General features: G+C 48.7%; 2 protein-coding genes across 2 annotated transcripts; one reads left to right on the top strand and one right to left on the bottom strand.

Annotated features, from left to right (window-relative positions):
• Positions 1-3,848: 3,848 nt before the first annotated feature.
• Positions 3,849-6,595, top strand: GIQ15_00173 (uncharacterized protein; the record flags this gene model as incomplete). Its single annotated transcript, XM_033547590.1, has 5 exons — positions 3,849-3,995; positions 4,052-5,417; positions 5,506-5,768; positions 5,831-6,149; positions 6,216-6,595. The coding sequence occupies 5 exons, from the start codon at positions 3,849-3,851 to the stop codon at positions 6,593-6,595; spliced, it is 2,475 nt and encodes an 824-aa protein (XP_033408541.1).
• Positions 6,596-7,327: 732 nt separating this feature from the next.
• On the bottom strand, positions 7,328-11,150 carry GIQ15_00172 (GAS2 domain-containing protein; the record flags this gene model as incomplete). The annotated part of the gene is made up of 2 exons (XM_033547589.1): positions 7,328-8,875; positions 8,931-11,150. The coding sequence occupies 2 exons, from the start codon at positions 11,148-11,150 to the stop codon at positions 7,328-7,330; spliced, it is 3,768 nt and encodes a 1,255-aa protein (XP_033408540.1).
• Positions 11,151-11,508: the final 358 nt, after the last annotated feature.

Below are 11,508 nucleotides of genomic sequence, written 5' to 3'. Positions count from 1 at the left end.
GGCTGCCGTTTCTCACCTCTATAGTCGGTGCAACAGGTTAGCTTCGGCGCACATCGGAATGGTGACAAAAAGAATAGCTGCAGGTAACTGCTGTCATCCCCAGTGTCTGGTAGATTTAAATGGAATCCCGCCGCCACTAACCCCCGGGTTTCATTGTTTTGAACGCCCAGAAAATCACTAGCTTCTTCCGCAAACATTGATAGAGAAGATGTTAGGTGGAAGATTTCAAAAAGCCACGGCAGATGATTCGTCTCTTGCTGGGTTATTCGAAAGAAAATGAGACAAATCAACTCACGCGCAATGGCCAGTCTCCATAGACAATGGATAGCTGCAGCCAGAAGAGCGACGCGCAATAGACCCAGGCTTCAAGGGCGGGACAAGACGGGAAGAAAGCCACCGTCTTTATTGTCACATCACAAAAAGGCAACTTGTTGAAGTTCCAGAGAAAGGAAATAGAGAAAAGTACAGAAAAAAAGTTGGGGGAGCATCGAGAACCGACCTTTTTGCAGCCGATGCTTAGATATTTCTCATAACCTTCGTTTTGCGCCTTCGTCGAGTAACTCTAATCCCCAATCATAGAAAGACAAAATGCCTAGATACGCAAGGTATTGCGACGAGAAGGATTGCAGGGTGACACAGCAACGAATGCAATTGCGATGGCGGATCGATCAAAGAAATAGACGCGCGAATCCGTGGAGTTGGGTCTTAAGTCTGGCCTGAAGAAATAGGGGAAACCCAACGAGCATAAAGAACGGTAACTGTTGGAAGTTGGGTCCTAAAATGAAATATAATTATTATTGAGTGAAGCTAACTGGCAGACGGTGGACGTTGAACTATACCAAGTAACTGAGAATGTGTTCATGATATCTATGAAAATTATCCTGCGGCACGTCTCGTTTGCCCCTGGAGAAAAGGGAGCAGCCGCCACTAAATTGTCCACCCCAGCAGTGATCACATCAAAAGTAGGACAAGGGCAAGGGCTGTTGGTTGATATAGATTGGGGTGTATGTAAGTGCCTGCATGCAGCTACAAGGGACGAATGATAGCTAAAAAAAAGGGCTATTGACGATAAGCCCCCCCAAAAATGCAGCATGTCAGCTCTTTTCATATTATGTTCAGAACCGGGGAAACGCCTAGTATATGAATAGGCGATCGCATAATTGCCCGTTTCTGATCATCGTCACCCGTATTTCTCAGCGAATCTTACGGGTTGGATAGGTAGTGTGGGAGCTGATTCAGAGACAGGTTGAACCGAACAAACTCAGAAAAAGCAACGAGGACGCCTCCACTTGGGAACAAGCGGCGATCAAGGTGTGTAAGGCCCGTATTGCGCGGGAGCAATCACACTAAGGCTTATGCTTAGTGCACAGGCTGCTGCGTTAAACCTCCGCTGGCCTGTGCAAGGGATCGCTATATCACTGCCAGATATGGACGTGAGAGCAAGGAAAGGTGACCCATTCTTCAATCTAACCCCCAATAACCCTGCCAGCCCCGTGAACCCTGGTAAATATTGGACCTGGGGGTCCCTGTACCCGGTGGATGGCCAAGTATTAGGTACATCGAAACACTTTTTACTGCACTCCGTGGAAGTCTAGAAGATGTCGGCGCTCGTGAGGTTCAGCGCGAGCAGGCCGGCAAGTATGTGAAGTTGACTACTCCGTACTCCATAACTCGACCAACAAACACGGAAAAGGAACTCCATCTGATGGATCTCTCTCCGTAAAGGCCCCGCGACTTCGCCCTTTGCGGCTTGGGGTACCACTTTTTTCCGAGGCCGTTCCTGTCAGGAATACGACCGGCCTAAATATATCAGAAACCAGAGCAGCCTGCCAGGCCATGTCGAAGTTGACGCTGTGTTTACCCCTTAACATGCATGTGCTGCAGACGCCCTTGACGCTGCAGCGAGAGAAGAGAAGGAAAGCAGGGCAGCCGGCCAGGATCAGGATGGAATCAGGATAGGGATCATATTCATCCGTCCCTGTACGTGCATAACTGGTGTATGGGCCTGTAGGAAACTCAGCCTGGCCAGCGTATATTTACCAGCGACCAAGCCACTCCGAGGATCTATTTTTACCCAGTTAGTCCGGAGTAAGTCACATGAACAGGACAGGCTACCGCAACGATGTTTTCTATTTACCGACGTTAGTCTCCCTCGATCTTTATTCTCTGTCTCTCCATTAATAGATGAAAGCGAAATGCGATTCTTTCTGGTTGCAAACTCGCTTTTTCGTCGTTTTTTACGAAAGCGCGATGACTTTGACATTAGGTAATCAACTCTATCCGGGCCGATATACTTCCGCGTATTAAGTAAGCAAATTTCTACTTCTTCTATTTTTGCTGCAAGTTATAGAGACAACGTCGAACAAGAAGCAACAGACCAAACACCGAGAGACAGACGGCAGAGGAGAGATGTTGCATCGTTGGAACGGGGATGATATGCACTGATACGTCCGTTGTCTACGACTCGCCACTTCGAGAAAGTCAAACAGACAAACGCGGTTGAGGACCATGGCAAGGCCCTTTGATCTAGAGATTATGGAGTACGGAGTAGACGGCTTGAAGTACGGCCTGCGGGAGTTGATGTTTGAACTCGAGCCATCACCGAATCAGCTAACCTTGAAGAAAGGGATAAAGGCTCCACAGGTTCAATCTACCAAAGGATGACCATCACGCCTCCATGACTATCCAAGGTAGTTATTTATGAAGCTCTGATACTAACTTCAACTATGATACTACTCGAGGTAGTAAACGGAAACCCCTAGCAGCCTTGTGCGTTGGTCTGTGGCCTGGATTAGCCATTCTACGGAGTACATCTGCCAGAATACGATCTCCCGTGCCGTCTCCGTGGACTTCGACCTTCCCACCTTCTGTCTATCTTCGAGAGGTATCAAAAAATAGATTTAGAGTGTTCCCGTACCGCTCGCAGAAGAAACCATCTTGGCGGAAGTTGTGGAATTTCGAAAGAGAAATACGAGGTTTTCGGTCCCAGGCTACGACTCTATAAACTCTACATCGGAGTTTCCACATGGATTTCTATTTATAAACCCGCTCTTCACCCGGTATTCAGATACCGACGCGAGATCGGCTCTTCACGTCGTACAGTGTGTCAACACAGAGTGACCGTGAAGATTTCAAGACGTGTCTGTTGAGTGACGTCAGTTGATCCGTGCAAAGTGGGATTGAATGCGACTCTCATAGTTAAGGAGGGGCAGTTCTCGAGGTCTAGCTCGCCAAAGGTGTTCTATATAACACAAAGGCGCTCTATACAACCTTTCGAGGTCGATCAGAGAATCGACTGACAAGTTGAATCAGGCTCTGAATATACGCTAAGACGAATAACAAATATTTACATTCAAATGGCAAAGAGCAGATCTTCATAGCGGACACTACTCCTCCGTATATATGCGATGTTATGGGAATAAACCGTTCTATATGACCGTTATTGCCGGAGTGCCCGATGACATATGCTGTTGTGGTCGCGGTTCGCCGCGCGAGGCACCTTTCAAAAGCTACGGTATATAGAAAGCTCTGGCGGCCGCTGGTAGATGCCACAGCCACTGCAGTACGTAGGCCCTGTAATGTTGTTGCCTGTAGACACCGTGGACTTAAGGCGATGGAGCGCAAGGAAAACTTGGGAACTTTTGCCTGGGAGAAGCGGTTTCTTGGCGGCGTCATAGGTGAAGAACGTCACATGTTTGGGGCTATCAGTTCAACATCGCAAAGGTCGCTTTCTCTATATATCGTTGCTATCATACCTACGGCATAGCAGTCTATCTCATCTTCTCACGCTCTGGAGAATGACCGCGGGTTGAGCTGATCCAGCGCATCCGGTTTCCCCTCACAGCACCATGGCTGCGAACCACACCCCGCCGGCATCGCCTCCGTCCCCCTCAGCGTCATTCTACGATGTTAGCGACGACGAGGAGGGCGATTATAACACGGTTACTCATACAAGATCTGGAAAGGGAGTGAAGCTGCTTTATTCCAAAAGCAAGGTGCGTTCTTTGACGGAGAGGCCGTTGTGAGGTGTATTGCTAACTGGTTGGTGCAGGTCTACGTCCATCCAAGCGCATCCTCAAAGGACAATATACCAGGCTTTATTGCTTTGATTCAACAGAAGCAGCCTGCTTCTGCTGTCCCTCCCGAGAGCTCCTCATCCTCTCCACTTTCAGATAAAAAGATCGACCCATCCTCACTATTATTGTCCTGGGTGCCGGAGGCCTCATTGGGAGACGAGCGCAATGTCTACGTTAAAGTAGATTTATCAGACAGCTCTTCGCCTCCACGGACGTCCTACCTTGTCCCGCCATTGCCCACGACTGAGAGCAATCTGGGTCCTATCGGATCATACGCCTTCGCCATCCCACTCTCCCGTATATATTCACTCTTGGTTCGGCCACCGAGCTTGGGATGGTGGTTTGGTAGTGTGATTATCAATACAAAGGCTGGCGATAGCTTTCCTGCATTGTTCTTCCACGACAGCGAATGTGAATCCACAATACTGCAAAAGAAGAAGCGGACAAAGGAGAATTTTGACCCCTTTGCTTCCGATGGGAGTATGTTCTGGGGAGGTGACGAGGTGCTTCGATGGCTACGACGATATGTCGAAGTTCACCGTTCAGGTGAAGACCCAAGCGCCTATCTGATCAACCCAACTGATGAAGATAAGACCGCGTTTGGGCAAGCCAAAGGTAAGATGGAAAGATCGGGCGGTGAGCCTAGTTCCAGCAAACCCCCTCGAGATGCGACAATGGACCCCTTTACAAAGGCCCTAAAGGAAACGAGGTGGATGGTTCTTGAACAGTTTAGCAAGATTACAACATTCACCCGCAGAACAGCTCAAGATATTGCGGACAATCCTAGAGTACCTCCCCAAATGAGGCGCTTGATGAGGAATCCTGAAGTTCAAACGCTGCAGGATGAGTTCGACAGCGCTAGGTTATATCTTGCCCGCTGGGCAATGGGTATCGCGGAACAGAGCGAACGCGAGCGCAATCAGCGAATATGGACAGCAAACGACGTTCTCGCCATGGAAAATAGTTCCGTGGGAGAGTTCGAAATTCTTGACATGGAAGCAGCACAGATGAGCATCAGTGATAAGCGTAAACCAGTCACCCTTGAAGAGTGGAACGGGTGGTTCCATAAGACGACCGGAAAACTACAGATCACTGTTGACGAGGCCAAGGAGCGAATATTCCATGGAGGACTTGAACCGAATGACGGTGTTCGAAAAGAGGCATGGTTATTCCTCCTAGGCTTTCATTCCTGGGATAGCAGCGAGGATGAACGAAAGGCTATCATGAATTCAAGACGAGATGAATACATTCGCCTGAAAGGGGCTTGGTGGGAGCGTATGATTGACGGAACTTCTACCTCTGAGGAGCAGGAGTGGTTCAGGGAGCAGAAGAATCGAATTGGTAAGACACTTCCCTTGCCTGACAGTCTGTCTTCCACCATCTTCTCAGATGACTAACTACAAACCATCCCTTGGTATTCGTAATGCAGAGAAAGATGTTCACAGGACAGACCGCAACATCCCGCTTTTCGCTGGGGAGGACACGCCACACCCAGATCCAGACTCGCCCTTTGCAGAGACTGGCACAAATGTCCATCTGGAACAGATGAAGGATATGCTACTCACGTACAACGAGTACAACACTGACCTTGGCTACGTACAAGGAATGAGTGATCTGCTAAGCCCGATATATGCTGTAATGCAGGACGACGCAATCGCATTCTGGGGGTTTGTTGGATTCATGAACCGAATGGTAGGCATCCATATACCCATTCCATTGGAAAACACAGGACCTTAACAAAAAAAAAAAAATAGGAACGAAACTTCCTCCGGGATCAATCCGGAATGCGCCAACAGCTTATGACCCTGGACCAACTCCTTCAACTCATGGACCCAAAGCTCTACCTCCATCTCCAGAAGGCGGAAAGCACCAACTTTTTCTTTTTCTTCCGAATGCTGCTAGTCTGGTTCAAACGTGAATTCGAATGGGTCGACTGCCTGAGACTTTGGGAAACTTTATGGACAGACTATCTGTCTAGTAACTTCCACATATTCGTTGCTTTGGCCATCCTGGAGAAACACCGTGACGTGATCATGGCGCATCTTCATCATTTTGACGAGGTTTTGAAATACAGTATGTCATTCCAAAGCAGTTATTACGAGTGTGCAACTGTGGGTTATAAGACTAACATATCAATAGTCAACGAACTCTCAAATACAATCGACTTAATCCCAACGTTAAGCAGAGCAGAGGCTCTCTTCCGGCGTTTTGAGAAGAAGGTTGAAGCTATTGACAAGAAGTATAACTTCCCACAAGCGCCAGTTCGGCAACGAACAACACGGCTGGCATCTCAACCAAGCAGCTCCACATCGCCTGACGCAGGTACCTCAGCTACGACCACCGGAGCTAAGCCAGGAGTTGGTGGAGGCGTAACCCCCGCCAATACGGCAAGCTCTAAGTCTGAGGAAACAAACGTTGACCGAATAATTACTTCTCAGCTTCGAAATCTCCTCAGCCGAGAGGTGGAAGTTATGGATGCTAAAGAGATTCGAGAACATAGCCGTCGTGGGATGAAATAATCACTGTTAATGGATGCACGGAATAGCATCCTCTCTCACTCTCGCCCTACACCTTTTAAGATGCAAAGGTTTACGAATTTCTTTCATTTATTATCTGTATTAATTTATTTCTCTTAGTACTACATGGGTTATCTGGGAGTCTGTGATGCAATGACATGATCTGGGGCCATTATTTAATATTTATGATCTATAAACATCTTGCTTGATCTATATCTAACGGCTTTCTTTCTGGTTGGTGTTAGGGTTACTTAGGTCTGCAATTATAGCTATCGCTGCCGACATGGGATGCTCTCTTTTTTTATACTACGCCATACAGCCTTTGATTTTGATATAACGAATCGTAATTTCAAACGAATAAGAGTAATAGTTTTAACTTGAGACAACAGGGGTATATGCTTAAAGGAATATTGGATCGAAGAGGCATTAAACCAATATCAATAGAAAGAAATCGCTAGAAGCAAAGATGTTGAAATAAGGTGAATCCAGAGGTAACCAACCAAGTCAATGATAGAAAAAAAAAGAGAAGTCAAAGAGTGTGTGTTGATTAAAAGAGATTCAATCGTTGCGTTAGATGGAAATAAAAATAGAAAGTGGAAATGGATATCTTAATAACGCCGGTCCGAGAAGTGACTCGCAACATGCAACCCAAGAAAAAAAAAAGAAATCAAACAAAACGAAAATGGTGATAAAGAATGGATGTTCGACGTTAGATGGAAGAAAGGTGGTATAGATTTATTCCTTTTCTTTGCCTAGTCGACGCAAAAAGACGCGTTTGTTGAGTGATACACTCCCCATATCACTCGCGCTTCGAAGTTTATTCTCGTTCCGGACTTTACTCATCGCGATGTTATTAGTAGGGCTCTGTTCGTTGAGAGTTCCGCTTGGAATTCGCCGAAGGACCCCAGAACTGCTGCGTATAGCGGTCATTGATCGCTGTGCCCTGAGTGTCGACGAGCTTCTCCTCGCCTGACCCATGACATCTTCAACCCATGCCTCACTCTCGGGGCTAATGGTATGTTGTTTTGATCGTGGTTTTGGGCCGGCTAGGCCAAGCGGTGTTGAATGAGCTGCACCTGTGACTGTAGAAAATGAGCGGTGGGATGGGGTGGTGTTAAACGAATTATCGCCTATGGCTGAAGTGATACTTGTTGATGTAGCGGATGATACTGAGGGGCGCCGCTGTGAAGATAGAAAGGAAGAGTTACCGGGGCTGACACCCTCTTCAGACAGCCTTTGGATATTAGCGGCGGTTAGATTTGGCAGTAGGTCTGCACCGGAGCCCGTTGCGCGTCGTGGCTTGCGGACTTGTAGTGAAGACCCGGGGCGGACATCTAGGGCGGAACCAGGTCTCGAAGGAGGCACGGGAGTGGTACGGCCGTTTGTGGGGGTGGTAGATCGAGGATGAGCATTGACGACGGGGATACCCTGTACCTCAAATCGCCCGTCTATTATACCTCTTCGCCCGTGGTGCATAGCATACTCGCGAAGATACTCTCCTAGGTCTGCCCAGCCGCCACCAACGCGCACCATTACTCTCTCGCCAGTCTCTCCGACTAGCCGCACGAAAAGTTTCACGGGAGCCGCTTTACCTCCTCTATGGAGATGGTATAGCCGGACGTCATCTGGCCCACGGTTGTTGCGTGGTCGCTTGGAGCGTCCAAATGCTGGAGTTAGGGTGAGAGATGGCGTAGGAGTGCTGGAACGAGAGGGTGTAGGAGAAGATGGTCGAGTGCGTCCTGAATTTTTGGGGACCCGTAAATTATCGTTCATAGGGCGATCACCAGAGTCTTCGCTAACGGCAGATTTTAAACGGATTTTGGTAGGAATAGTGTCCAAAATGGAGTGTATCCTGTCATCTAGTTGATCATGTGAAGATTTGACGGGGGTTTTGAGGGCTGGGTGGAATCTTTGTTTTAGGAGAGGCGATATATGTTCTGGAGAGTCACCTTCTGTGCAGGTGCTTGGTGTTTCCGGAGATGATGAACGGGGGAGAGGGCTTAATCTGGAAGGGAGGTTGATTGGCTTGAGAGGAGTGGACGCAAAACTAGTGTCGGGAGAGCCAATAGATATTGGTGATTTTTCAAGATAGAGGGGCTCAGAGCTTGCGCTACGCCGTAAATGAGGGACTCGCATGTAATTCGATAGTCGACCAAGGCTTAATTTTTCCTTCAAACGAGGGGAGGAAGAAATGCTGGCAGACGAGACTGATCTTCGCAGTTCAGATTTCGCTGGAGTACCAGGGGTTAAGCTTCCGCGTCGATCAAAGGCGGAATCGTGAGGCTGCATAGAGGAGTTAGCAAGTATACAAAACTGGGGAAGTATATACTAGACATACCTTTCCTTTTGGTGATACATCCAAAGATTCGACAGAAGGATTGCTGACATGGGGCTGGTCATTCGGATGGTAAATATTATCCTGCCCATATATGGAACCGGATTCATCATTGATATAACGAGCCAAGGGTAAACTCATGGTTCTCCCAAACAACCGCAGGGATGGCGGGGTTTGGGCTTCAGGAGACGAAGATTCGCTGCTCGGAAGTCGAGAAGCACCGTCCTTGGCCGCCTCTGGGGTATGATGTATTACCGAACCACTGGAGCTGAAGTCAGGAGAGACATGAGCCGGAGTCCTGGGAGATTTCACAATTTGTGCAGCCTTTATGTCAGCATCATCTCTGATCGACACGAAACTTGAGCCACTGGACGAGTTAATAGAGATAATCGAGTCACGTTGTTTGATAGTTGCGTCTGACCCTGATGGTATCAGTTGTAGTCTAGAAGGAATGGGTTTCTCGCGTTTACTGGGTCTTTTTCGTAGGCCGGCCAACTGCATAATTGGGGCAGGTGAGGTATCAGGCGACATGTCCCTGTGATCGTTTGACGTTGAGCTCTCTGCATCCTCGGTCACAATAGTTTCTCTCAGCTTGACAGCGATGTATTCGCTACCGGTGCCATCATGTAGAGGGAGTTGGGTAGTATGTGATGGTTCGGATAGAGCGGTGCCAACATCACTTGGATTCCCGGCAACTTCGGCGTCGTCACAAAGCTCGGCTTGGGTGCTGGGAGACAGCGTTATCGGGCGGGAGTTATCGGGCATTATGATGGAGGTGTCTTTTGCCATCTTAATAGGATCACGATCCTTAGGAAGTGAATTGGAGGTAGAATATTCCTGGGTATCTACGGTTGAAGAGGCATGGACAACAGGTGGTACTGTCGTTTGAGATTGGGATTCCTCATTTTCCTGAATGACATGCATGGCTTGTGGGATAGAAGCCTGGAGATTGGAAGATGCTGCACCACGGCAGGAAGTGTGATCTTCCACCCTTACTTCAGGGTGCGAGGGAGATAATTGAGCAGTATCTGTATTAGAAATGTCTCCGGCAACATTCCCCGAAGTGCAGTCCTTTAACGTGTCTTCCATGGGTTCTTTGGAAGCATTCCGCGAAATGTACTCGTTGACTTCAAGTTGGTATAGACATCTCAGTTCGTTTTGCACTGCTCTTCTTTCTGCCTCGTACGCCCAGGTAGCAAACCTAGCCTCGATGGATTCCATCTCATCAATCCATGTGTCCGGCAGGGAATCTTCCCTTCCTTCAAGGATGTCGAGCATTCCATCTATCCGTCGTCCGAGTGAAGAGACCATACTTTGCAGCTCTCTCCAGCTAGCTCTAAATGATTCCCTTGAGAATAAGGGGTTATTAAGTTCCGGTAGCATGCCCTCCTGCAGGCGGCGAAGTGCAATATCAATGGCCTGTTTTGTTTCCCGGAGGCCCCGGAGCAGCCCGGGGACCTGGCCGAGGACAAGGAGCCGAGAATGCCAATTGCTGAGTAAATTATTCAATTTAGATAACACAGGGAGGGCCCGGAGTATTGTTGCTGTTATCACTGCGGTGAAATCACTCAGCCTCAGATAGCTAGCTAGGCGTGAATTTGTCGACATGGTACTGGCAGCAGATGGTGGGCGGGATCGTGAAGCGATGTGAACCGTAAGAACGTGTTCTTTGAGCTCCTCGACCTCTAGGGCCTCCATGCCATCCTTTATTTCCATAATCCGGGTTTGATATAATTTTAGAATGCTCGCTGGTAGACAGCCAAAGTATGCTTCCGTCTCTGATATAGCGGAAGTTGCAGCATTTCCAACGCTGGTGCTCTCCGGGCAGTTCCCAGGCGGAAGAAAGCCATTTCTTCTATCTGTATCTCTGTCTTCTGGCCAGAGCCAGGAGAGGACCTCGGTATGCCATTCATTCAGTTTCTGGGCAGCCACGGCGGCTCGAATGCCGAATGCGCGATCCACGGTTGAGACGTCGGATATGCTCTTGGCCAAAACACTATGCGGAGTATCTTTGTTTATCGGTATTGCATCGGTTGCAGAGAGAACTTGCAGCGTCGTCTCTGGAGAAAGGTCGGAGAGGAGAGGATCAAGCTGATGGGAGAGGAATTGGGCCCTTCGTTCGGGGGAGCGAGACGTCGAGCGCGAAGAGCGTGAGTGAGCCCGCGAGTGACGCGGAGGGAGGCGGACTGCCGGGTCAAGAGACCTAAACGGGGATCTCGCCATTTGTGACATGGCTTAGGAGCATCGCCGGCTCTGATATTTCTGATATCACCGGCCAAAGCGAAGGGTCGAAGGCGCTCAGCGTTTAGACGGCGCCAGGGCTGATGGTAGAGACAGAGGATGGAGACGTCGACATGGCTGAGAAAACGAGTGAACTACACCGGCACGAGCAGAGAGCGACAGTATATGATCATATCAGATAGTCTTCCTTTCCTTTAGAATTAGATAGCAGGTAAGAATAGATGCTGGTGATCTGCCATCGCAGTAGAAGATGCTGGAGGTCCGTCGAGCATTTCCTGATGGCCTCCGCCGGTGTTGACGAGCAGACAGTCTCCAGTGGTGCAAGGTGGAACGATCCAAA

The sequence above is a fragment of the Arthroderma uncinatum genome (assembly GCF_011692745.1).
Source record: "Arthroderma uncinatum strain CBS 119779 chromosome Unknown scaffold1, whole genome shotgun sequence".
Lineage (NCBI taxonomy): Eukaryota > Fungi > Ascomycota > Eurotiomycetes > Onygenales > Arthrodermataceae > Arthroderma > Arthroderma uncinatum.
This window is presented reverse-complemented; position numbering and strand designations above follow the sequence as displayed.